Source organism: Sphaerodactylus townsendi, linkage group LG17 (assembly GCF_021028975.2).
Source record: "Sphaerodactylus townsendi isolate TG3544 linkage group LG17, MPM_Stown_v2.3, whole genome shotgun sequence".
Lineage (NCBI taxonomy): Eukaryota > Metazoa > Chordata > Lepidosauria > Squamata > Sphaerodactylidae > Sphaerodactylus > Sphaerodactylus townsendi.
The window spans coordinates 1,317,002-1,343,575 of NC_059441.1; the positions used below are offsets into that span (position 1 = coordinate 1,317,002).

The 26,574-nt window shown below is 49.0% G+C and overlaps 1 protein-coding gene across 1 annotated transcript in view; it reads right to left on the minus strand.

The window, feature by feature from the left end:
- Positions 1-26,574, minus strand: part of ZNF592 (zinc finger protein 592) — a 33,501-nt gene that overhangs the window by 1,328 nt on the left and 5,599 nt on the right. The window contains exons 2-10 of the mRNA XM_048481974.1: positions 17,469-19,852; positions 7,062-7,240; positions 5,579-5,730; positions 5,304-5,307; positions 4,757-4,801; positions 4,420-4,579; positions 3,718-3,981; positions 3,063-3,175; positions 253-388 (exon numbers count right to left, since the gene is read on the minus strand). Coding sequence (XP_048337931.1) covers positions 253-388; positions 3,063-3,175; positions 3,718-3,981; positions 4,420-4,579; positions 4,757-4,801; positions 5,304-5,307; positions 5,579-5,730; positions 7,062-7,240; positions 17,469-19,844 — 3,429 coding nt within the window. The 5' untranslated portion in view covers positions 19,845-19,852. The remainder of the gene's footprint in view (positions 1-252; positions 389-3,062; positions 3,176-3,717; positions 3,982-4,419; positions 4,580-4,756; positions 4,802-5,303; positions 5,308-5,578; positions 5,731-7,061; positions 7,241-17,468; positions 19,853-26,574) is intronic.

Below are 26,574 nucleotides of genomic sequence, written 5' to 3' on the forward strand. Positions count from 1 at the left end.
GGTGGGTGGGTGGGGCTGAGACAGCTCCAAAGAACTGTGACTAACCTAAGGTCACCCAGCTGGCATGTGTTGGGAGTGCACAAGCTAATCTAGTTCACCAGATAAGCCTCTGCCACTCATGAGAGCATTGCGGGACTCAAACCTGGTTCCCCAGATTCGAATCCACCTGCTCTTAACCGCTACGCCACGCTGGGAGTGTACTCCTTTAACAAACCCTTGACCCAATATTGATGTAAAGCATGTCAGGATTACTTTTGTCAGGACTTCTGCCGGGGCTTTGGCTTTGGATATCTGGGAAAGGTCTGGGTTCTTGATGCCGTGCATGAGGCTGATGTGGTTCTCCAGCGCTGACAGCTGAGGGAACGTCTGAACTTCGTCGGTGCAGTACCTTCAGAAGAAAGCAAGATGAAATTAAGGCTGTCCACGTCCACACCTAGCTCATCTCCTCTGCTTCTCCCCCCTCCCAGTGGAAACGTTTTGAGTCTAAGTCAGGGGTCTGCCAATTGGCCATGCTGGCAGGAGCTGATGGGATTTGTAGTCCACGAACATCTGGAGAGCTGCAGGTTGCAGACCCCTGGTCATAAGAACGTAAGAACAAGCCAGCTGGACCAGAACAGAGTCCATCTAGTCCAGCTCTCTGCTACTCGCAGTGGCCCACCAAGTGCCTTTGGGAGCTCACATACAGGAGGTGAAAGCAATGGCTTTCTGTGGCTGTTGCTCCCGAGTACCTGGACTGTTAAGGCATTTACAGTCTCAGATCAAAGAGGATCAAGATCGGTGAGCCATGTAAATGCAGAGCTTCTCCTCCATAAATCTGTCCAAGCCCCTTTTAAAGCTATCCAGGTTAGTGGCCATCACCACCTCCGTTCTGTGGCAGCATATTCCAAAACACCAACTACACGTTAGCGTGAAGAAGTAAGTTTTCCTTTTATTAGTCCTAATTCTTCCCCCCAGCATTTTCAATGAATGCCCCCTGGTTCTAGTATTGTGAGAAAGAGAGAAAAAGTTCTCTCTGTCAACATTTTCTACCCCATGCATAATTTTATAGACTTCAATCATATCCCCCCTCAGCCGTCTCCTCTCCAAACTAAAGAGTCCCAAACGCTGCAGCCTCTCCTCATAGGAGAAGGTGCTCCCAAGTCCCTCAATCAGCATCCCGCTTGTTGCCCTTCCTCCTGCACTTTTTCAATCCCTTCCTATTCTAATTCCAGGGTCTAAGGGATTCCTATCCTGGGGCCAGAGGAGAACCACTTTTGCCATTATATGGCAATTGTGAAGCGCATTATATCATCTTGATCCATACTATCAGGCATTATTCATAAATTCTATTCCAAAACTTCGGACTTCTCTCCCCAGGGTGTTTTTTTACCAGCAGGTGGAAGGTTTTATCTGAAATACCTCCAATAATAGCACTGGCCCTCCTTCTAGTGCTGGGTGTTTGTGTGTTTTTAACTGAGTTGTTTTGATTTTAATGGCAGTTTTAATTGTTCTTCTGGCAACTGGCCCAGACATCCCTACAAAAGTCTGAGTGTCTGTACAGGGATTATTGCCAAGAAGAAGAAGGAGGAGGAGTTTGGATTTATACCCCTCTTTCTCTCCTGTAAGGAGACTCAAAGGGGCTTACAATCTCCTTTCCCTCCCTCCCCTCCCCAACAACAAATACCCTGAGAGGTGGGTAGGGCTGAGAGAGCTCCGAAGAGCTGTGACTAGCCCAAGGCCACCCAGCTGCCGTGTGTTGGAGTGCACAGGCTAATCTGGTTCACCAGATAAGCCTCCACAGCTCAAGTGGCAGAGCGGGGAATCAAACCCGCTTCTCCAGATTAGAGTTCTCCAGGTTCTCTAGTCAGCGGCTCAGCATCTAGCTTTCTGCTCTTTGTTATCTCAGAGGGTGACATTGGCCCATCTCACTGACTGCTGTGTCTTTACCAGTGATGAGAACAACTTCCCTCCTACAGGAAAACTAAAGAGGTTTATGTGAAGGGACAGCCAGATGAAATGAGGGCACTGCATTAGTTAAAACGGTGGGAACTGCATTAGTTAAAACGAAGCAGGGATCCAGGACGACTAAATGAGTCTGCAGCAATAAAAGTCACCTTGAACAAAGGCCTGCCATTCTGCCTCCTTCTTGGAAGCCACCTGAGATGTCCACTTAGGCAATGGCCCAGGACCAGCTAATGAGCGTAAGGCCTCTAAGAGCCTGCTTATCTTCCCTCTGAACCAGAAACTCTGACCACGACACCAGCTGCCTGACAAGGTCCACACAACTTTTCCACGGTTCCTCAAAATACAGGCTGCTCCATACATCATCAATACCCGAAGAACGAACTTTGCAAGCATGTTGCTCTAGACTCTAAATGACATCCTGAAACAGGCAGCGACAGATACATCCATTGCAAAGCTCTCTGGACCCAGGAGGAGGAGAATGAGTAGTAGAAGAAGATTTTGGATTTATAACCCCCTTTCTCTCTTGTAAGGAGACTCAAGGCAGCTTACAAACCCCTTCCCTTCCTCTCCCCGCCACAGACACCTTGTGATGTTTCTCCTCGCTCCATGTATATCCATCCCCAATAGAGACGTTAAATATTGATATGTCATCTATTATGAATTTTCTACTCAATGATTCTTGAGACCTTATTTGTGAAAATGTTGCAAGCTTTCTGAAACATTACCTGGCCAAGCGTGGTTATTTTTTTTATAAAATAGCCATAGTTAATTTGTCTCTCTACATGTTATATATATAGGGGTTTGTATGTATTTTTAACTCAATGTATTTTTAACGTATTTCTCTCTTTTTTTTAATACTAATTCATAATGCCAATAAAGGCTTCTGTCTCTGTCAACCTTGTGATGTAGGTGGGGCTCAGAGAATTCTGAGAGAACTGTGACTAGCCCAAGGTCACCCAGCAGGAATGGAGAAGTGGGGGAAACACATCTGGTTCACCAGATAAGCCTTTGCCACTCAGGTGGAGTGGGGAAGCAAACCCGGCTCTCCAGATCAGAGTCCACCTACTCTTAACCACTACACCACGCAGGCTTTGTGTAAAAGAACCCCACACACTCACCAGCAGGTGTAAACTTTCTTCGCTGTGTCGTGATCGTTGCGCGTGTGTCTCCGCAGACTATTGGACGCGTGGAATGACCGTTCGCACTGCCGACAGGGGTATCTCTTCACATTCTAACAAAGGAACAAAAGCTACTAGTGAAACACCAAGAGCAGAGACTAGGAACACACCTTTTTGGTCAGGAGAGAAGAAACCGACTTGGATCGACAAAGCCGTTCTTCAAATGACCACGCAGAGCTGCTTTGTGCGAAGTGGAAAAAGAAACATTTGAAGTCCATGCGCGGCTTGACCCTGTATGGAGAGAGGTTCCCTGTGGACATCCGGGAAATGTGCTGACGTGTCTTGGCCAGGAATCTGTGCCAAGACTTTGTGGCACTCAGAAATATGTTTACTGGGAATCTGCAGACACCTTCCTCCTTTTCAGCTGTGGAGATGCACAACAGATGTGCTGAAAAACGTATTCTGCTTCATGTGTTGTTGAAGGCTTTCACGGCCGGACTCAACCGGTAAACACGCTTCTCTCTGTGATACACCTCTGAAGGTGCCAGCCACAGATGCAGGCGAAACGTTACGAACAAGATCTACCAGACCACGGCCACAAAGCCTGGAAAACCCGCAACAACCAATGGCACCAAGGTTTTCGCATGACCCTTACCTTTCCGTGGCTTTTCTTCATATGAGACACGTAGGTTTCTCGGTCAGGGATCCACTGCGAACACTCCCGACAGGTCCAACTGCAGGGTTTTTGCTTGGCCTTTGATTCTGGGCTCGTGTCTTTCAGGGGCAAAGGCGCCTGGGAAGTACTGTTGACAACCGACAGCTCTTTTGAGGCCGGGAGGGTGTTACTGCTCGCTGCTGCCTCTGCCTTCTGGCGGAAGCTGGCAAGATCCTCAGGGTTCTCAGGGACCCCATGGACACTCTAACAAACAAACAAACAAACAAACAAACAAACAAACAAACAAACAAACAAACAAACAAAGTGATATGGAGATAAGAATGCGAACGCGATTAATTTTTTTCGCATATTTAACTCACAATTATGTAATTACGTAAAATAGCTCAGTTCGCTTGCGAAAGCCAGGCATGGCCTTGTTTGGGTGCAATCCACAGTGTGCCCTGAGACACTGCAAACATGGTTGCTCATTCGTGGTTTTCAGTTTAAAGAATCTTGTGTACTTGATAGGAATGTTGGTTGGTGACTCATACTTGGACACATATGGATCAGGGGCGTGAGAAACATCATCATCCCGTAGTAGACGTGGTTCACATCGTTAACTTGCCGTAGTAAACTGTTACGTGATTTAGACTTTGAACTGCTAGCCCATTTTTGTGCAAATCATTTGTTTGCTGTACTAACCTTGACGTGCTGCATCAGCTGCGGTTTCTGCATATATACCAGCTGGCACTGCGGACACTTGAAGACTCCCACCATCAGCCGGTTGGCGTTCTGTTGGAAATGGTCCAGCAGAAGTCTCTTCTTGTTAAAGACCGTCTCGCAAGAACATTTGTAGATCACCCTGGAATGACAGCAAAAACGCCCCCAAACGATCAGTCTCCAGAGACAGAAGAAAAGACGGAGGAAAAGTAGTAGTAGAGGAGGAGGAGTAGTTTGTATTTATACCTCACCTTTCTCTCCCGTAAGGAGACTCAAGGCAGCTTACAAGCTCCTTTCCCTTCCTCTCCCCACAACAGACACCTTGTGAGGTAGGTGGGGATGACAGAGCTCCGAAGAACTGTGACTAGCCCAAAGTCACCCAGCTGGCGTGTGTTGGAGTGTACAAGCTAATCCGGTTCACCAGATAAGCCTCCACAGCTCAAGTGATTACTGTTATTATTACATTGAGAGTCCTTATCTCTGTTCCACTTAGTAGCCTTGAAGTTTTCAAACAAGGTCGGCACTTATCTAGATTCCGACCACCTTTGCTTTTTTCTATATCTAATTGTACAGTGTGTATATATCATTGTTAAAAGTAAAGTTTCCCCTTCAGTCGTGTCCGAGCAGTGACTTCATAGGCAAGTCAGCCTCTTTCTCTACAGCAAGCCTCTTTTGTGGGGTCGTTTGCCATTGCTTTCCCCAGCTATTCTTTACCCCCTAGCTATGAGCTAGGTACTCATTTACCGACCAAGAAATGGATGGATGGCTGAGTTGACCATGAGCCAGCTGCCAGGATATCTGACCCACAGGGGGCTCGAACTCCTGACCGCGTGAGTGGCAGTGCAAGCACTTAACCGCTACGCCACGCGGCTCTTCATTGTTATCATTGCTACTTACAAGTAAAAACTATTTCACTCCCAGCCGGGAATCATTACCGCTAAGGAAAACAGCCTGTTCAACCCTCAGATGAGACATATGATCTCTCATGTAACCGAAGTGGGTTGTGTACCTTCCCCTTTTGCTCGCTACAGTAGAAGCCGCCCCATACCATGGCAAGGGAAGGCAGGCTCAGAACTATTGGGGGCGACCCCGCTACTGAGATATCGCTGTAGAAGTTCACTACAACCAAAGTTGTAGCGACTGACTTCGTGATATGAGCGCGTCGCAGTTGCGCAGACGGGCGAAGGCCGTCGGGACGGAAACGAACACTTGTGGAAGACTTCACAGTGTTTCTCGTGGATGTGCACCTTCAGCATCGCTTGCGACATGAAGACGACCCCGCAGTGAGTGCATCTGGAAAGAGAGAGAGGGGGGAGGGGTGCCGTGAGCGGGGCTGGCGATGTCTCCACAGTGTCCCCGCCCACCCCACCCGGATCACTGTCAAGGCTATCTTCTACCAAGCAGCACATTTATATATTTCTCATTGCCTGGAATGTTTGCTTTATTGTAACGGCAGCTGACGAAGGCGATCAGCAAACAATTAACGTGTAACGTTAACTAGGCAAGTGACCTGAATTTGGAAGTGGGTTTGTCTGATAGGTATATATTATGTGGCAATGCTCCCTGGCCCTTTAATAATGCGGCTGGCCTCTGCCTTTATGGCTCTGGCCCCTGCCTAGTGGAACGCTCTCCCTTCATCTGTTCGGGCCCTGCGGGACCTGGGTGAGTTCCGCAGGGCCTGTAAGACTGAGTTGTTGCCATCTCTGGCAGTGCCCTTATTGGTTTCATCTTTGGGCGCTGCCAGTCCCACCCAGCCTTTAGACCGGGTGCCATTAACATGGGTTTTAGACTGCGGTCATGTGAATTGTTATGCTGCATATTGATTTTTAAATGTCTTCTAGCTGTGTTTTAAGCTATTTATTGGTCATTACTTCGTATTGTGAACCGCCTAGAGTAGTGGTTCTCAACCTGGGGGTCGAACGACCCTTTCACAGGGGTCGCGTAAGAAGAAAAAGAAGAGTTTGGATTTATATCCCCCCTTTCTCTCCCGCAGGAGACTCAAAGGGGCTTACAATCTCCTTGCCCTTCCCCCCCTCACAACAAACACCCTGTGAGGTAGGTGGGGCTGAGAGAGCTCCGAGAAGCTGTGACTAGCCCAAGGTCACCCAGCTGGCGCGTGTGGGAGTGCACAGGCTAATCTGAATTCCCCAGATAAGCCTCCACAGCTCAGGTGGCAGAGCGGGGAATCAAACCCGGTTCCTCCAGATTAGATACACGAGCTCTTAACCTCCTACGCCACTGCACCAGTATTCTCCATCTGTACAATGGATAAATGTTAGGGGTTGAGGGTCACCACAACATGAGGAACAGTATTAAAGGGTCGCGGCATTAGGAAGGTTGAGAACCACTGGCCTAGAGCCCTTCGGGGATGAGGCGGTATACGAAATCCAATAAATGAACAATCAATCAATCAATCAGTCAACAAACATGCACTAGATAGCTGGATTCAGGCCAGCTTGATAGACCCAAAGCTGCCTTATGCTCCAATTGGACTCTTAAGTCACAGTCCAAATTGTCTACTCGGGCTGGCAGCAGCCCCCCAGGGTCTTCACTACAGGTCCAGTTCCCTTAAACACTTGGGGGGGGGGGGGGGGGGGGAGGTGAAGGTTTTTTTAAGAACAAACCTGTAGCCGACTTTGCGCGAGTAATGCAGGCAGTTCTCTTTGACGTGGGTTTGGAAGTAAGCCGACCGACAAATGGCGCCGCACTCCGGGCAGCAGTAGGGGGATTTGTGAGCGTGGATTCGCTGATGGGCGCAGTAGCTGCATTTGTTAGGTAAAAGCATCAGGCACACTTGACAGGTCTGTGGGGAGGGGGGGTGGAAACAGAAAGGTGGAGGTTAGCCCATTTTGCCTGGTCGGGTGTTCTGCACCTTCTCCCTACCTGTGGTACAAAAAGAAAACCCTCTCTCAGCCACCACAGCCTCCAGTTCTCTGAACTTTCTGCTAGGATAAGCTCTCCCGTATCCCCATTACTCCCTTTCCAATATCTTTCCTTCAGAAGAGGATGACCACTGGAAAATGTAGAAGAAGAGGAGGAGTTTGGATTTATATCCCCCCTTTCTCTCCTGTAGGAGACTCACAGGGGCTTACAATCTCCTTTCCCTCCCCCCTCCCTAACAAACACTCTGTGAGATGGGTGGGGCTCAGAGAGCTCAGAAGAACATACTCAAGACGACGGTCTGAACACGGATCTGTCCCTTACATTTTTGGCCGCCCTTTCTTCACAGAGCTGGGGTGGCATGCTCACTTTTACCTTCCCAATCACCTGAGCCTAGCTGAGAAAATGTGAATTGCCGGTGATCACCCAAAGAACTTTATGGCCAAGGGCCCAGCGCTCTAATCACGGGCGGAAGATGTCTCCCTTAGAGGAGGAGGAGAAGGAGGAGGAGGAGTTTGGATTCCTGTAGGAGACTCAAAGGGGCTTACAATCTCCTTGCCCTTCCCCTCTCACAACAAACACTCTGTGAGGTGGGTGGGGCTCAGAGAGCTCAGAAGAACTGTGACTAGCCCAAGGTCACCCAGCTGGCGTGTGTGGGAGTGCACAGGCTAATCTGAATTCCCCAGATAAGCCTCCACAGCTCAGGCGGCAGAGCGGAGAATCAAACCCGGTTCCTCCAGATTAGCATTAGGATTACAATTCCAAACTCTCCGTTCTCAACATCCTCTCTCAACTATTCCGTGGTTTATTTGCTACTTGTGCCCAGAGGAGGGCAACCAAAATGGTCAAAGGCCTGGAATCCATGCCCTACAAAGCGAGACTGAGGGAGCTGGGGATGTTTAGTCTGGAGAAGAGAAGGTTAAGGGGGGGACACAATAGCTATGTTCAGATATCTGAAGGGATGCCATGTCGAAGAGGGAGCAAGCTTGTTTTCTGCTGCCTCAGAGACTAGGACACGGAGTCATAGATTCAAGGTGCAGGAAAAGAGATTCCACCTAAACATTAGGAAGGACTTTCTGATTGTCAGGGCTCTTCGACAGTGGAATTCACTGCCTCGGAGAGTGGGGGAGTCTCCTTCTTTGGAGGTTTTTAAATAGAGGCTGGATGAACAGTGCTTTGATTGTGTGTTCCTGCATGGCAGGGGAATGGACTTGATGGCCCTGGTGGTCTCATCCAACTCTTATGATTCTGTGGAAATGCAGCAGCTGCAATGCAGCAGTGGTGGGAAGTGCTATCAAGCCAAAGCCGATTCACGGCGACCTCGTAGGGCACAGGTGTCAAACTCGCGGCCCTCCAGATGCTATGGACTACAGTTCCCTGACAGCATGATGCTGGCAGGGGAGGATGGGAACTGTAGTCCATAACATCTGGAGGGCCGCGAGTTTGACACCTATGTCATAGGGTTTTCAAAGCGAGAGACGTTCAGGATGGGTTTGCCATTGCTTGCCTCTGTGTCGCAGCCCTGGACTTCCTTGGGGGTCTCTCATCCAAGTCGGAGCCAGGGCCGACCAGAGTGGATTTGACTGACATCAAATGGATTTAAATCTCTTACTGCCTGCTCCTGCCGTTACAGATTTCCTCTTCCAGGGAGCGAACAATATGATCAACCTCCGGCTGTACATGCAAAAATCCCAAGACTTGTGCACTATTCTGCTCAAAACGTTTCACTTTCATTTTTACCGCTTGCCTCTCTCTCCTCGTGCTTAGCTCCTTGCGCAGTTTCGATTTCGCTCCAAACAGCTCTTGGTTTTGAGAACAGCAAGCCCTGGGAAAACTGCCCAGAATAATCTTACACAAACCTCAGGAAGGCCGTGATACTGTGAACGGATGAATGGAACCCATTTACCCCAAAATGTAAACACTGCATGAATATACAGTCTCATGCTATGTAATTAAAAACCAGTTCTTATCTCATGATGAATAACCTTTGGACTATAACAGTGATGGCGGACCTTTTCGAGACCGCGTGCCCAAACGGCAACCCAAAACCCACTTATTTATCGCAAAGTGCCAACACGGCAATTTAACCTGAATACTGAGGTTTTAGCATAGAGAAAACGGTTGGCTCCAAGGCATGCGTTACTCGGGAGTAAGCTTGGTGGTAGTCGGTGGCTTTGCTTTGAAGCAACTGTGCAACACTTCAAACAAGTGAATCACGACCCTAGCAGGGTTTACTCAGAAGCAAACCCCATTGCCAGCAACCAAGTTTACTCCCAGGTAAAGGATCACGCTTTCTTCCCATGAAAATCAGTAGGGTTTAACAGCGCTTAACAGAGTTACCTACACTGTTTCCCCAAAACTAGGTCTCAGGTTTAATTCTAATAATCTCCCTGAAATAATTACACTATTATCACATGACGGACTCTGTGCACGCGTGCCCACAGAGAGGGCTCTGAGTGCCACCTCTGGCACCCGTGCCATAGATTCGCCATCACTGGACTATAACGTATCCCGAACGGATAACTATTTAAACTATCTTTAGATAGACTTTTCCCCCAAAAAAGCATTTTATTTTAAAAGTCTGATTTACATTTTTTTAAAAATCCATTTAAACTTTTAAAAAATCAGATTTTTATTATTTTTTTCAATTGATTCTTTTTTCCACCATGGGACCAACTCTGCTTAGGTTTTGAGATCTGGCAAGATTGAGCTAGCCTGGACATCGAGTAGCAGCAGCCTGCAATAAACCAGGTATCCTTGACGTACAGGTGAGTTATGTTAACTATGTGTAAACAGGTGGGCTACAGCCGCTTGTGGTTATCCTTCAGGGCTGAACATGACGCCCATCAACTCTGCAGGGTAAGAAATGGAAGCTATCCCAACCGAGTTTTCCAGTCCCAGAGAGCCCCAGGAGCAATCCCACCCAGGTGGCAGGTGAACCTCTAATTAGCGGGTCCGCGTGAAGGCAAAGAATGATGGAAGTTTACTGCCAGGGCCCGCAGGAGCCAAAGGCGGAGGAGCGGTTGGCTCCGAGGCCAGGATTCTACACAAAGCCCTATTGCAGAAGAGAGTGGGACACGGTCTAAATGCCGCCGCAAACAATCGCCAGCCAAATTCCAGACTGCTTTGACTGGCTGCCGTTAACTCTCTCTGGGCTTTGGGCCGCCAGGATAGAGTCTGGACCAGGGGTCTGCAACCTGCGGCTCCCCAGATGTTCATGGACTACAATTCCCATCAGCCCCTGCCCACATGGCCAATTGGCAGGTTGCAGACCCCTGGTCTGGACTGATCTAGACTGGGGTTAGCAGAAAGCAAATGGAAAATGACCAGTGAACTCATTCTGCAGCGTACGAGCTGATATTTGTGACTGGAATTGGGGCAAAGACTGCTGGACGGGTGGATCTTCGCCTGATCCAGTGATGGCCACGTCTCGTGTTGTACGCAGGTTCAAAACACTTCAATGACCCATTCTAGTTAATAACAACAATAACAGAATGTAGGATTCAACTGAGATGGACCCACCAATGACATGTTGAATATGTTTTATATGGAAGGTTGACTGTCTTTATAGTTAAATGTCTTTACACTCTTCAGAGAGTCAGAGTGGAAAGGAAGACATGGTACTGTCTGCCCAGAGCCCCCCAAACCTGCACAAACATCTGAGCTCACTCTGTTCAGGAACTGTGAACTGAGGGTTCATCCTTCTCTGATCCCAATGGCGGTTTAAAAAAATCCTCTCCCTACGCTACAGTGCAGGAATCTCAGCCAGCGCGTAGCTGCTATCTCGATTTTCTCTTTTGTTCGAGAAGGCAACGTCTTTTTCATCCTTGTACGAAAAGGACTTGCCTTCCCACCAAAAAAAAAGAATGAGAAGAAAACCAAAAGAACTCAAGAGTCCCTGACCCAGCTTGTAGTGGCTTTGCATCGGGGGGGGATGACTATCCCGAAACCGGCAGCCTCACAAACAAAGCGGATTTCTGAAACGACGTTTCCCTGTCCAATCCTATTCAACTGAACGGGCGTCTGCTGCTGGTCGTCTACAATTCTGCATGGCTCATCCCAGAAAACGACAGCGGCGCAGCGGTCAGCATATAACAGTTGATATTGGTTTACATCCAATTAGAAATGGGGATATGTTACGGTACATTATAACCTCCTGGGGAATATGGCAAAATTCCAGGAACATGTGGGCTGATTACTACTAGTGAATGGAATTGTCTGTGTTAGAATTACTGATTGAATTTACAGTTTTTAGTATGTATAGTCATAAATTGATATCTGGACTGAGTGCTCCAAGCCATCGCAAGCTGTGCCATTGAAGAAGAAAAAGAGGAGTTTGGATTTATATCCCCCCTTTCTCTTCTGTAGGAGACTCAAAGGGGCTTACAATCTCCTTGCCCTTCCCCCCTCACAACAAACACCCTGTGAGGTAGGTGGGGCTGAGAGAGCTCCGAAGAACTGTGACTAGCCCAAGGTCACCCAGCTGGCGTGTGTGGGAGTGCACAGGCTAATCTGAATTCCCCAGATAAGCCTCCACAGCTCAAGCAGCAGAGCGAGGAATCAAACCCGGTTCCTCCAGATTAGAATGCACCTGCTCTTAACCATTACGCCACTGCTGATCCTGAGACTAAGCCCGATGTGAATAAGTAAAGCCGTTTCTGAAACAGAAAATATCTGTGCTTCAAGATCCAATGCAGGAACAGCGCTACAGCCCAGAAAGATTCTCCACTGTGAACAAGGTCTGCAGAAAAGGGCACAAAATACTCCCTGCGGCCCCAATCTTTTTCCCCCAGAAAGTTTTTTCAGCGTTAGAGACTCCCTCTCCCAAAGAAGACTGACCATTTCTGCAAAACCTCTCAATTCCTGGCACTTTTGGTCACTGGCGGCATTACTAACACCCCGTTCGATGGGAATCCACTGATCTGCTTCAGACAGGAATTTAAGAGTGATTAGCTCAGTGTCTGCCCTAACTTCACTCCCTCGGCAAGACTGGAAGTGTAACAAGGAAGAGTTGCCAAACACAACAGCTCGGGAAGATAATCTGAGAAGCACAACATGCATCAAGACAAGGTGGGACTCCCTTTCTGGCCTCACGATTCCCCCCAAAAGTTTGCTCGTGGAAAAATAACAGAATACGCGCTTCCTCCTTGATCAGAAAGAACGTCGAAGCTGAAAATGCAGAAATTCGGCTAGCCCTAACACTGCTTGCTGGAACGTTTCCCACCTACGCTAGGCAACGATCCGCAGACGATTTCATTGCAAGCGATGAGTCACCCAGATAAGGGATCCCCTCCTGCCGGCCGGGCAACTTCTGCAACTGGTTAACACCACCGCTGCTGCAAGAATGACTTTCTCCTGTACTCGAGAGGTCTTGTTTGTGTGTGAAAAAGCCACCACAGGCGAATATCAATGAATCGCATGCTGACCTGGAACTCCCCTTGAGCCTCAACAGGCCCTGGAAAACTTCTTTGAAAGCCCACAAATAGGAAAGAAAAACAAAACTGGACTGGAGAATGGTAAAAAATATTGGGGTGCTGTGTGGTTTCCAGGCTGTATGGCCGTGTTCTAGCAGCATTCTCTCCTGACGTTTTGCCTGCATCTGTGGCTGGCATCTACAGAGGATCTGAAGGTCAGATCCTCTGAAGATGCCAGCCACAGATGTAGGCGAAACGTCAGGCTCTGCTAGAATTCTGTCACTACTTCCAGGAAACCACACAGCACTTCCCAATGGGACTCAGCCGTGAAAGCCTTCGACAAGTAAAAAATATTGTTACTTTTTTGGTTTTGGAAGGGCTGCCTCCTTCCGCAACAGTTCTGTGCACCGACGGTGGTCCTCAGGTGGACATCTCTGGGGCTATGCTACCACCTAAGATGGCCAATCAGAGACAAGGCCTTCTCCACTGTAGCTTTGACTCTGTGGCGTGGGGTTGCTGAAGAGATGAGGGAAGTCCCCTCCTTGAAGCCCTTCCCAAGGCACTGCAAGGCCTTCTTGTTTACCAGGACTTTTGAGGGGGGTTGAAAGGCAGCCATCTTTTAAGGGGGAGGAGGAAGGGATTTCAGGTTGACCACTTCATTTGGGGTTTTTGCCGAAAACATTTTAAATTGCCACCGTAAGCAGCCTTGAACCACAAGGAATCAATAAACCAATCAATGACATTCACTTTCAGGCTAGAACAGAAGAATCTGATGTGGACATTTCTGCTGAAACTGAACGACGCCCCTGCGCTCAACAAAAATTGCCAATTCAGAAGAAGAAGAAGAAGAAGAAGAAGAAGAAGAAGAAGAAGAGGAAGAAGAAGAGGAAGAGGAGGAGGAGGAGTTGTTTGGATTTATATCCCCTTTTATCTCCTGCAGGAAACTCAAAGGGGCTTACAATCTCCTTGCCCTTCCCCCCTCACAACAAACACCCTGTGAGGTAGGTGGGGCTGAGAGAGCTTTGAGAAGCTGTGACTAGCCCAAGGTCACCTAGCTGGCATGTGTGGGAGTGTACAGGCTAATCTGAATTCCCCAGATAAGCCTCCACAGCTCAGGCGGCACAGCGGGGAATCAAAATTCCTCCAGATTAGAGTACACCTGCTCTTAACCACTACACCACTGCTGCTCCTCCATGTAGGTGGAGTAGACTCTATGTACTTTCATGTTAACTTCTTTGGAGTAGCCTGGGTAGTATTGTTAGGCCGTCTTTTTGCAGCAGTTCCTCCAGATTAGATACACGAGCTCTTAACTTCCTACGCCACTGCTGCTCCTATTCAGAAAGAATGGTTCATCTAAATCAGCTGGGGGAACAAACTTCATGCTCAATTTCCTGTCCTTCAAATAAGCAGTGGTGCGCACACAGCGTGGTGGGTCCAACCACTCTCCAAATGGCCTTCCTCTAGCGTAAGAAGCAGCCAGCAACCAGAGCTGTTTCCTGGTCCCTTTACAAGACTGTGCGTCTTAGGACAGCAGTGTGAGTTACTCATTTTGTTTTATTTTGAGAACTTCTATCCTGCCTGATCTCCAAAGGCTCTAGAAGCTTGACAATAAAACAAACAAACAACCTCGGTTGAAGATATCCTACATGAGTTTCCCAGGCTGCCGGTTCTTAGCTAGATTTAACAAACCCTTAAAAACTGCCCGTAGAAGAAAATGCAGCCAAGTTGGCAGAAAGATCTCGGCTGAAAAGTTCCACGCGAGCAACCAATCAGAAGCAATGACAGACCCTTTGTTGAGACAAAGGTTCCTTTGTGGATTTCAACAACTACAAGATCAACTGAAGACAGCCAAGGCGAGCAAAGACAAAACGGAACAGGACGAGAGGAGAATTAGGAAGGAAGGCTGGGAAAGAAACCGACAGTCTGCTTCGGGTTGCAGGCAGTTTAAATGCACACTTGCAAAAGGTTGCGTAAAGTTAATGAGACCTCCCCTCTGACCATTTTTACGGGGAGGTGAGCCACACAGATTTTGGCAGAACTTATCTTTCAGTTACCGTGAGGAAGCTTGACGGTCTACCTTAGTGTTAGACTGCTGTGCTAAAAACGGACTTGCCTGAACTGTAGTGTTTTGTTTATTTGTTCTATTTGGGACTTGAACACTCAGTTGAATAATCAGGTTTGACAAGAAGTTATCTCAAATGCTTAAACGGTGCCACTGAACAACCTGGCAATAGAGTCTTATGACAGTTCATCGTTTTAAATAAAAGCCTTCACACAAAAAAAATATAGGTAGTGGATATCTCCTTAGAAGAGGCATTTCTCCTTCGAGAGAGCCAGCATGGTGTAGTAGTTAAGAGCAAGTGCACTCTCATCTGGGGAACCAGGTTTGATGCCCCGCTCTGCCACTTGAGCCATGGAGGATTATCTGATGAAATAGATTAGCTTGTGCACTCCAACACACACCTGCTGGGTGACCTTGGGATAGTCACAGTTCATCGGAGCTCTCTCAGCCCCACCCACCTCACAGGGTGTTTGTTGGGGGGGGGCGGGAGAAGGAGTTTGTAAGCCTCTTTGAGTCTCCTTACAGGAGAGAAAGGGGGGATATAAATCCAACTCTTCTTCTTCGCTACCAAACAGGAGGGAATGCCTCTTTTGAGTGTACCTGCTGTGCTCGGAAGTCCAATGTCATTCTGATGGGAATCTGTACAGATTTTACTTGATTAACTAACTGAACCGCCTAAGATTTCTTTGATACAATGACAGACCTAAATTTTATAGGGAGGTAGAAGTATTTTCTAGTAACTACAGACATGGATCAACAGCAAGGCAAATGCACAGAAGAACAGACCCAAACTGAGGACGTTTCATATGTTTTGACGGCAGGAGTCCAATTTAACAACGGTTAAATTAAAAAAAATGTGTGGACCCCAAGTTGTGTCCCTGACTCCTTGAACCGAAAGCGAGAACGTGAAAGTATCCTAAGACAGACTCCAGTTTCCTATGAGATATGAACACAAGCGCACAGGTTAACTGGATGTCATTCCCCTTCTGCTAACCAGGGCCAAAAGCCAAGATTAAATTCTGCAGAAACCACATCCAAGCACGTTTTTGTTTAACCATGGTTCAGTCAGATGTCTGGATGCCGGCTTCACCAGGGACTGGGCAAATATCTCCAGGGGGAAGATACTTAGCCCATGTCTGGTTCTCCCCCACTCCGATCCAAACCCGTGGTTGTAAACTGAAGTCTTATTTCCTGAGACACAAGTGACGCTCCGTAATTGTGATTTAGCCAAGAGACACAAGACCAGCCAATGTTGTTGCCTGAACACCAGCTAGAAGAGTGCGAGGTGGAAAGTGCTAAGTAAAAATAAAATAAAGATCTGATGGCATACGAACAGGCCTATTATAATCTTCAGCCTTCAGTCTCAGCGACTGGAAGTCACTAAAGCTGCCACAAAGCTTGACCATACATTTCTGGCCACAGTTAGCTCAGAACTATTCCATATTAAAACCTCTCTGTGCTCTTTCCCATATACCGCCTTAAATTTCACACAGCCTTCAGATTCTATAGGAACGGAACGATCTGGCAATTCACAATGTAGAAGAAGAGTTAGATTTATATCCCCCCTATAGGAGATTCAATGGAGCTTATAAACTCCTTCCGCCCTCACAACAAACACTCAGTGAGGTAGGTGGAGCTGAGAGAGCTCCGAAGAACTGTGACTAGCCCAAGGTCACCCCGCTGGTGTGTGTTGGAGTGTACAGACTAATTTGAATTTCCCAGATAAGCCTCCACAGCTCAGGCGGCAGAGCGGGGAATCAAAATTCCTCCAGATTAGAGTACACCTGCTCTTAACCCCTACACCACTGCTGCTCCTCCATGTAGGTGGAGTAGACTCTATGTACTTTCATGTTAACTTCTTTGGAGTAGCCTGGGTAGTATTGTTAGGCCGTCTTTTTGCAGCAGTTATAGTAGTAGTTTAGTTTACTGTTAACATTAATGCACTGCTATAGTGTTAAAGTATCGATATACTGCTAATGTATTGCTATTAATGTATGGATATATTGTTAATCTAGTGATATATTGTTCATGTAGTGATGTTTTATTATATTGACACACTGATAATGTATTGCTGTAGCGCTGCTGTTATTGTTACTGGCAAACTGTTAGGCTTGATGGGTACAGTCGCCATCTGTATTTGTTTCTTATTTTTTAAGTTTCATGTAGCCTATTCGTATTTACTCTGTTTCAACGTATATTGCTTCGTTTTACAAATACAAATCTTAACCTGTATGTTGGCAGCTATTTGGTTTTAACACAAACCCAACAGAAAATATTGTCAGAGGCTTTCACGGCCAGATTCGACCGATTCTGATGGGTTTTCCGGGCTGTGGTCTGGTGGATCTTGTTCCTAACGTTTCACCTGCATCTGTGGCTGGCATCTTCAGAAGTATATCACAGAGGGAAGTCTGTTACACACTGTCCAGAGAGAACTTGCATAACAAGTTCCACCCAAGCACTTGCTGATTGGTTCCCCACCCTGGGACATGGACAATGTATACCCCAAACATTCCCCTCTCTCTGGACACAGTGTGTAACAGACTTCCCTCTGAAGATGCCAGCCACAGATGCAGGCGAAACATTAGGAACAAGATCCACCAGACCACGACCACACAGCCCGGAAAACCCATCAGAACCAACAGAAAATAGTTCAGACCTCCGGAGGGGTGACTTACCAGCCCTTCATTCTCTTCCGAGGTCCTCTGATAATGCGCGGCCAGGGCAATGTAGTCCAGCGCCTGCTTATTACATTCAAAACACTTTAATCCATGACGGATCAGTCTCAACGGGTCCGTGTACAGAGGCAGGGCCGGCTGCGGCGGAGGGTTCAGCGAGCTTCCCATCCCACTTGCCACGGCGGCGCAGGGTTTTTGCGGCAGGGAAGGCAGCCGCGATGCTGGCAGCGTTGCCGCCGCCGCTGAACAGCTCATTGGGGAAGGCAAAAACATTTGGTCGACGGAAATGGGTTTCATGGAGAGCTGCGAACACTGCATGATGAACCCCTTGCTCTTGTGGTCCCGCGCGTGCTTGAGCAAGCTGCACTTGTTGAAGAAGAGGAGCGTCGCCGAACACTGGGTGCACACAACCTCGATGTGGACGCTCCGCCGGCTGTAATGCTGCGCGAGGCTCTTTTCTAAGGCAAACGAATCTCCACACTCCAGGCAACAATACCCAGAGACGGGCAACTGAATACTGCTGTCGAGAGGAGGGTTGAGGTTGGGGGCGTAGACCGGCACGGGGTTGGCACCGTGCAACACTTTGTTGAACGCCTCGACGACCAGGGGGGCGGCTTTCTTCACCTGGTGCACCAGCGGCACCGTCATCTGTGTCAGCTGGGACTTGCCGCACTGCTGCATGGAAGATTTCGCCGCCACGGACGCGGCGACGCTGTGAGGGACCAGGTTGAGGTTGGCAAGGTGCACAGCCTTTGGGAGAAGGCTGGCAGGGTTACAGGGCTGCGCTGCCGGGCCCTGCACTTGCTTCTTGCTCGGCGGCTGACCCACAAGACCTGGTTTTATTGCACTGCTGTTTGCCAGCAGAGATGCGCCGGGGTTGCTGTTGGCGGGAATGTCTGCAATCACACTGTCGGCTTGGGGGCTTGCGAGGGCTTCCTCTTGAGGAGCGGTTTTCGCAAAACCCTTGCCGGGCTCCGTTTCCACGGGCGCGCCGGCTGCTGGGGGAGAGACAGATTTAACCAACTCTTCCGACACCAAGCTCTCTGTGGGCGATCCCAGAGGATACTTGCCCAGTTCGTCCACCTCCGGCAGAATCCGGGTGACTGTCCGTTTAATCTCCCCGGAAGAGGTTTTAATCGTCTTGATCCTGACTTTGGGGATGGCAGGGGGAGAACCGGTGGCCACGGAAGGAGACCCCTTGCTGCTGCTGTCGCTGCACACGCTCCGAGGGGACTCGGGCTGCTTGATGGCCTTCCTCACCATTTCAAGGGGGCTTTTGGGACTCTTTGGCGACTTGGGCATTTTGGGGCTCCCTTTAACGCCGTCCTTGAAGGGCCCCGGTAGCTCCTTGGGCAAATCTGCCGGGTCGTCTTTTGCGATGCCCGCCACCTTTTTGGCCTGGAGGGCTACGAGCGCGGCGACGCAAGACGACAGCTTGGAATGAGCGGGCTTTATCCGCTGGCGAGGAGGGACCGCGGAAGCGAAGTTCATTTCAGGGACGGGACTTTTGCTCCCTCCCAGATTATTGCGATGGAAGTTGCTATGGGGTAACCCTTCGCCGAGGAAGCTGTTTGTGTCCGCAGTGTCTTTGCCGGGCGCGTCGCATTTCTCTGGGCTCTTGTCACGTTCCCGCCGACTGGCGCCCCCCCGACATTCTTGCAGCCCGTGCATTTCCATCTTTGGATCTCCCTTGCAGTATTGATCAAACATGCTCAGTTCTGTTTCCGGCAGTTTCTTACTCAGCAGGTCTAACAGAGACGGCCCGGTTGAAATAAACCGACTGAACTCTGTTTCCGGGAGGGTCCTGCTAAGGAGATCTAACACAGATGACCCGGATGGTATGTACATCGGGTGGGGTTGAAAATAGGGAGTCTGGGAAAGTTTCGGTTTATCTACAATACTGTTCTCTTTGAGGGCATCTTCGGGCTCCGGGCTGGAGATGGGACTGAACTGGCTGAACGTTGGCAGAGGCTCCGACTTCGCCTGCTCCATCTTTTCAGGATAACTTCTCGAGCTGTCCCCGTTGATGAAAGCGTTATCAAACTTGCCGTAGCTGTGAGTTTCCAGAGGCAGGTCGGACCCACGGAATCCATTGTGCAGCAGGCCGGGTCCCAGGTGGTTCCCTTCCTTTTCGGCCTCGAAAGACTCCTGACGACACGTGTTCTTGACGATGACGCTCACGACCGGGACGTCGGAAGCCGGTGCTGCGTGCGACAGCGACGCGTTTTCGTCCATGCAGATCCCAGACTGCTTTAGGTGGTTCTCGTTCTCCTCGCCAGCTGTCTGAATAGCTTCCTTGGCATCGAGGCTGGTCGGATCGGGAATGTCGAAAGCAGCCAGCAGGTCGTCAAAGTCTGGAGTTTTCATGTCCCCCATGATGAAAGCTGAAACAAAAACAAAATACATTGTCAGGCTCTGCGGCCGTGAATGTTGATTTCCATAGTTTCTCTGGCGGCAACAGAAGAGGATTCTGGGAACTTGAGAGAGTCTAAGGAAGCAAATAGATGCTTGCCACATTTCCTGCACCCCAGGACTTCAGCGCACGGTCAGACACCAGTGGTCTCTAGCAGAACAAAAGTTAATTTTTGCAATATGGGTAAAGGTGCATGATCAGTCTTTCCCAAGGACTCTCCAGCCATTCTAGCAGCTGCAACAGAGACGAAGAAGAAGAGTTTGGATTTATATCCCCCCTTTCTTTCCTGCAAGGAGACTGAAAGGGGCTTACAATCTCCTTACCCTCCCTCCCCCCACAATAAACACCCTATGAGGTGGGTGGGGCTGAGAGAGCTCCGAAGAGCTGTGACTAGCTCAAGGTCACCCAGCTGGCATGCGTTGGAGCGCACAAGCGAATCTGGTTCACCAGATCAGCCTCCACAGCTCAAGTGGCAGAGTGGCGAATCAAACCCGGTTCTCCAGATTAGAGCGCACCGGTTTGTAACCACTACACCATGCTGCCTGCCAAATTTCTGCTGAGGATTTTAGCTTTTGCTGACATTTAGGACCAAAATCATCCCCTGTCCCCATCTAGATTCTGAATAAGAGTGAAAAAAGCAAAGGTGCAAGAAACATAAATACATGCATGTTATATTTTACTGAACTTTTATTTTGCAATTATGCCCTTTCACCCTTTCTCTTGCCATTGCGGTGTGCGTGTGGGTTTAGCCGTGCCTCCTGCAACTGGGTGACCCAAGCCAAGGAGAGGTGGAGCCAATGAAGGGTGTACACTAGCTGATTCCAGCCGACGTGCAGCTGCCACGGAACCACTGCCAAGATACACATTAAAGCCATCCCCAGCTAGCTGACGGAAAGGTGATGGCTCTTCTCTGCCTCGCGCTATTGAGAGCTGCAATCGGCTTGCATGCGGGAAAGAGGTCTTTTGCTCAGAGTTGCACAAGGAGCACAAAAGCAGCCAAGTCCAGCCTCTGCTGTCTTCTGTGGAACTGCTGAGCAAGACAGGGCAGAAAAGCAGGAGGAGGAGGAGGAGTTTGGATTTATATCCCCCCTTTCTCTCCTGTAGGAGACTCAGAGGGGCTTGCAATCTCCTTTCCCTCCCCCCCCCCACAACAAACACCCTGTGAGGTGGGTGGGGCTGAGAGAGCTCCTAAGAACTGTGACTAGCCCAAGGTCACCCAGCTGGTGTGTGTTGGAGTGCACAAGCTAATCTGGTTCCCCAGATGAGCTTCCGCAGCTCAAGCGGCAGAGCGGGGAATCAAACCTGGTTCTCCAGATTAGAGTGCACCGGATCTTAACCACTACGCCACTGGATATCCCTCTGCTATACCATGCATTTCCTCCCGCTTGTTTCAGGTAGCCCAAAGCAGAAACCCAGATCTCATAAGGAAATCCTGAGAGCTCTTGACAGACCTTCTTGATTTATACTACAGAGTGGGGAATCAAACCCGGTTCCTCCAGATTAAAGTGCACCTGCTCTTAACCACTGCGCCACTGCTGCCCCTCTCCTGCTGGCTTTCCGCAACACACACAGCGCTGCAGACGTTGCAACTGTTTTATTTATTTGGATATTTATACCCTGCTTTTTTGGGGGAAGTGTTCTCAATGGCGACAGTGTTACAAAACTCCCCGTCTCCTGAATGGCTCTCTTGCGCCCTTCCGTGAAAATGTTGCAAACCTTACGACTTTTAACTGTGTTTTTCACCTGTTATCTTTTTGCTATCGTTATACATATTGCATTATACATAATTATTTTTGCTTTTGTACTCCAATAAAGGCTGTTGTTATACCCTGCTTTTCCTCTCAAGCCCCAAGAGGAAACCAAACACCATTTCAACGCTTCCATTTTATCATCACAACAACCACCCTGTGAGGCAGGCTAGACTGAGAGCGTGACTGCCCCAAGGTCATCCAGCAAGCATCCATGGCAGAGTGGGGAATCGAACCTAGGTGTCTGAGATCCTGTGTTTTGTGTGTGGGCCATCAGGCCACAGCTAACTAAGGGCAACCCCATAGGGTTTCCAAGGTAAGAGATGTTCAGAGATGGTTTGCCATTGCCCGCCTCTGCTGGGCTGAGAGAGTTCTGAGAGAACTGCGACTCTCTCTGCTGGGCTGAGAGAGTTCTGAGAGAACTGAGTTCTGAGAGAACTGCGACTGGCCCAAGGCCACCTACCAGCTTCGCCCAAGAGCCAGTGTGCTGTAGTAGTTAAGAGCAGGTGGACTCTAATCTGGAGAACCGGGTTTGATTCCCCATTCCTCCACCTGAGTGGCAGAGGCTTATCTGGGGAACCAGATGCGTTTCCACACTTTCACATACGAAGCCTGCTGGGTGTCCTTGGGCTAGTCCAGTGGTGGCAAACCTTTGGCACTCCAGATGTTATAGACTACAATTCCCATCAGCCCCTACAATTGGCCATGCTGGCAGGGGCTGATGGGAATTGTAGTCCATAACATCTGGAGTGCCAAAGGTTTGCCACCACGGGGCTAGTCAGTTCTTTGGAGCTCTCTCAGCCCCACCTACCTCACAAGGTGTCTGTTGTGGGGGGAGGAAGGGAAAGGAGCTTGTCAGCCGCTTTGGGTGTCCTTCGGGAGAGAAAGGGGGGTATAAATCCAAACTCTTCTTCACGTGGAAGAGTGCAGAATCAAACCCAGTTTCCCAGATTAGAATCCACTGCTCTTAACCACGGCTGCCGTGTACATCCCCGTGGTGTTTCTTGGCCCGGTCATTCTCCCTCTCACCTACCTCCCAGGGTTGCTGGGACGCTGACATGGGAAAGGGAGAACCACAAGGGTTGTTCTGAGCTTGTTTGATGAAAGGCAGGAGAGAACTGCACTAGGTAAATAGACAGCTTACAATGGCAGGATTAGATAACGAAAGCTCCATGTAGCACCGGGGCATCAACATGCAAGCGAGGGCGTGGCAGACGCTGTCCTTTGATCTTCACACCTGACCCCAAATGCAGCAATTACCGTCTCTCTCGTGGCTCCCAACCACAGGAAGACCTGCCAGCTTCCGTTGAGCCGTCTAGCGTGGCTTACAAAGTTACCTACGTGCATGACTATCACAAGTGACAATGAATTACATATGTTTACGCTAAAGAAGTGTTTGCTTATTAACAGTAAAAGAATACGTCGGAGCAGCTTATACAATGATCTCGTACATTCTCTTGCCTAGCCGCTGACCAGGCTGAGACGAGCTCAGCTTTACCACTAAAACCATAATAATGCCCTCACAACCAGACTCCTCTGGCAGTCCTTTTCATGTTTGCCCTGAGCTTATTGCTGGCTGATTCCATATTTACCTATCCATTATTTTTCTATCCTGATTTCTTCTCCTAAGGGAGCCAAACCAGCTCGCGACAAAGAACAGCAACACACCTAAAAAGAAACGGACGAAAGAGGAACTATTGGTGTGGTGGTGAAGAACTGTGGACTCTAATCTGGAGAACTAGGTTTGTTTCGCCGCTCCTACCCGTGAAGCCTGCTGGGTGCCCTTGGGCTTGCCCAGGGGTCTGCAACCATTGGCTCTCCAGATGTTCATGGACTGCAATTCCCATCAGCCCCAATTGGCCATGCTGGCAGGGGCTGATGGGAATTGTAGTCATGAACATCTGGAGAGCCACAGGTTGCAGACCCCTGGGCTAGTCGCAGTTCATTCAGAACACTCCCGGTCCCACCTGCCTCACAAGGTGCCCGTTGTGCGGAGAGGAAGGGAAAGTGTTTGTAAGTCGCTTTGAGACTCCTTACGGTTATGAAAAGTGGGGTATAAATCCAAACTCCTTCCCCTCTTCTCTACTGCACTGTTGCTGTTAATCACTCTTCAGGGCCTTCCCAAACAATTCACCTCTTATACGGTACCGGCATGGATATCTGCTATGCAAGACACTTTGGGGTGGCGATTACAGTTGTGAACACCTGATTGGGAAGTTGGGGTTCTGCAGGCGAGCATGGAACAAAGGGAAGACCACAACATTCTCAAGACAGTCTGAGCACGGATCTGTCCCTTACATTTTTGACCGCCCTTTCTTCACGGAGCTGGGGTGGCATACTCATTTTTACCTTCACAATCACCTGAGACCAGCCAAGAAAATATGAATTGCCTGTGATCACCCAAAGAGCTGTATGGCCGAGGGCCCAGCGCTCTAATCACGGGCGGAAGATGTCTCCCTTAAAGAAGAAGAAGAGTTTGGATTTATATCCCCCCTTTCTCTCCTGTAGGAGACTCAAAGGGGCTTACAATCTCCTTGCCCTTCCCCCCTCACAACAAACACCCTGTGAGGTGGGTGGGGCTGAGAGAGCTCCGAGAAGCTGTGACTAGCCCAAGGTCACCCAGCTGGTTTGTGTGGGAGTGCACAGGCTAATCTGAATTCCCCAGATAAGCCTCCACAGCTCAGGCGGCAGAGCAGGGAATCAAACCCGGCTCCTCCAGATTAGAATGCACCTGCTCTTAACCACTACGCCACTGCTGCTCCCAGTACTTTAGCCTCTGGTAAGGAAAAAGAGGCAGGGATTATTTATCCACCCTCTACTGCTGAGGCCAGAAGAGCCATTTTCAATCAGGACAGCAGCATTGCCATATCCGTGATACGTATGGTGGAAGGCAGCTGCATTTCGCAGCTAAAATTCAACAGAAGCCATAATCAAGTCCTCCCAGTGCCCGAGCTTCGATTTGAGTGGTGATTTGAATCCAGGAATTCCCAGTCCTGCTCCAACAATCTATCCTTCCTGTGCATTCTTCCCCCCGAAGGAGCTCAGGGAGGTATGGATCTACTTCCCCATTTTATCCTGGGAGGTAAGCTGAGAGGCAGAGAAAAGGGGGCAGGCCCACAGTTTCCGAGAGAGATCGCGGCAGAGCTGGGATCAGAACCCAGGCCTTCCAGATCCTAGTCCAGTGATGGCGAACCTTTTCGAGACCGAGTGCCCAAATTGCAACCCCAAACCCACTTATTTATCGCAAAGTGCCAACATGGCAATTTAACCTGAATACTGAGGTTTTAGTTTAGAGAAAAAAACGGTTGGCTCCGAGGTGTGCGTTACTCGGGAGTAAGCTTGGTGGTAGTTGGTGGCTTTGCTTTGAAGCAACCATGCAACTCTTCCAAAGGGGTGAATCATGACCCCAGGAGGGTTTACTCAGAAGCAGGCCCCATTGCCAGCAACCGAGCTTACTCCCAGGTAAAGGATCGCACTTTAGTTCTTCGCATGAAAATCAGTGGGGTTTAACAGCGCTTAACAGGGTTACCTACACTGCTTCCCCAAAATTATATCTTAGGTTTAATGCTAATAATCGAGCCCAGTGGCCCAGGCCAGCCTAGATGGGCGGGGGGGTGTTACCCTGTTTGCGCGTGCCCACAGAGAGGGCTCTAAGTGCCACCTCTGGCTCCCGTGCCATAGGTTCGCCACCACTGTCCTAGTCCGACCTGTAATCTCTACACACCAGCAAATGATGACAACACTCCCATTTGGTTAGATACACCAAAACTTTGTACAGGCGGCTGTACTGTAGCGGCTACTGAAGTGTGGGGCTCCCAGCAGCTGCTTCTGACAGGCACCGCTGGGTTTTGAGTTAATCTATCTGGACAAGAACAAGATGTTTCAGACAGGCTGGGATGGTTTGGTGATATCTAAACCTTCACAGAACAGAACTGGAAATACTCAAGGGAAGGAGGTCTGGTTTGTTGTAGCTCCAGATACGCTAGCGAGTGCTTCCCGCCAATGACACAAATGATTTATTTATTCAAAAACAGATACTTTTTTTAAAAAATGATTTATTTTTTCAAAAAATGATCTCTATTCCTAGGATTCCACTAATACTCTGACTAAACTTTGTGCAAACAAAAATATGCTAATATAGCACTATACCCAGACGAATCAACTCCTCCCTTGGGCAGAATTGTTTAGAGCCAAACGCCGGGCCATGCTAGCCACTAAACAAATTGGCTATCAGCACAAAGAGGAAGGCCTCAGTGGCCCACTGATCATCGAAAAGTGTTCTGAGAACAGGTGCACTCTAATCTGGAGAATCGGGTTTGATTCCCCGCTCGGCCACTTAAGATGTGGAGGCTTGTCTGGTGAACCAGATTAGCTTGTGCACTCCAACACACGCCAGCTGGGTGACCTTGGGCTAGTCACAGTTCTTTGGAGCTCTTTCAGTCCCACCCACCTCATAGGTTTGTTGTGGGGGGGGGGGCGGAAGGGAAAGGAGATTTTAAGCCCCTTTGAGTCTTCTTACAGGAGAGAAAGGAAGGATATAAATCCAAACTCATCTTCTTTTTGGAAATTCTCATGGGGGAAACCAAGAAAAGGCACATGTTCGTTATAACTGCCCGCAAATCACATAAAGAAGAAGAAAATTCCATGCAGCTGCCTTATTCACAACAGATGTGCATTCTGGGAAGATCAGCAGCCTTCCAGGATGTACCTCAAACCCCAAATTGACGTGGTCGCTGGGTTCTTATCTCTGCTCTGCTAGACAAACAGCCCCCCCTCCGATTTAGTTCTCTATCAACAAAACGGAAAAGGCAATGCCAACGGGAGAGCACTGTGAAGTCAAGATAAGGAATGCGAGTCGAGAAGCCCAGTAAATGCCAGCGTGGTGAGTTGGTTAACAGCAGGTGGATTCTACACTGGAGATCCGGGTTTGAATCCCCACTCCTCC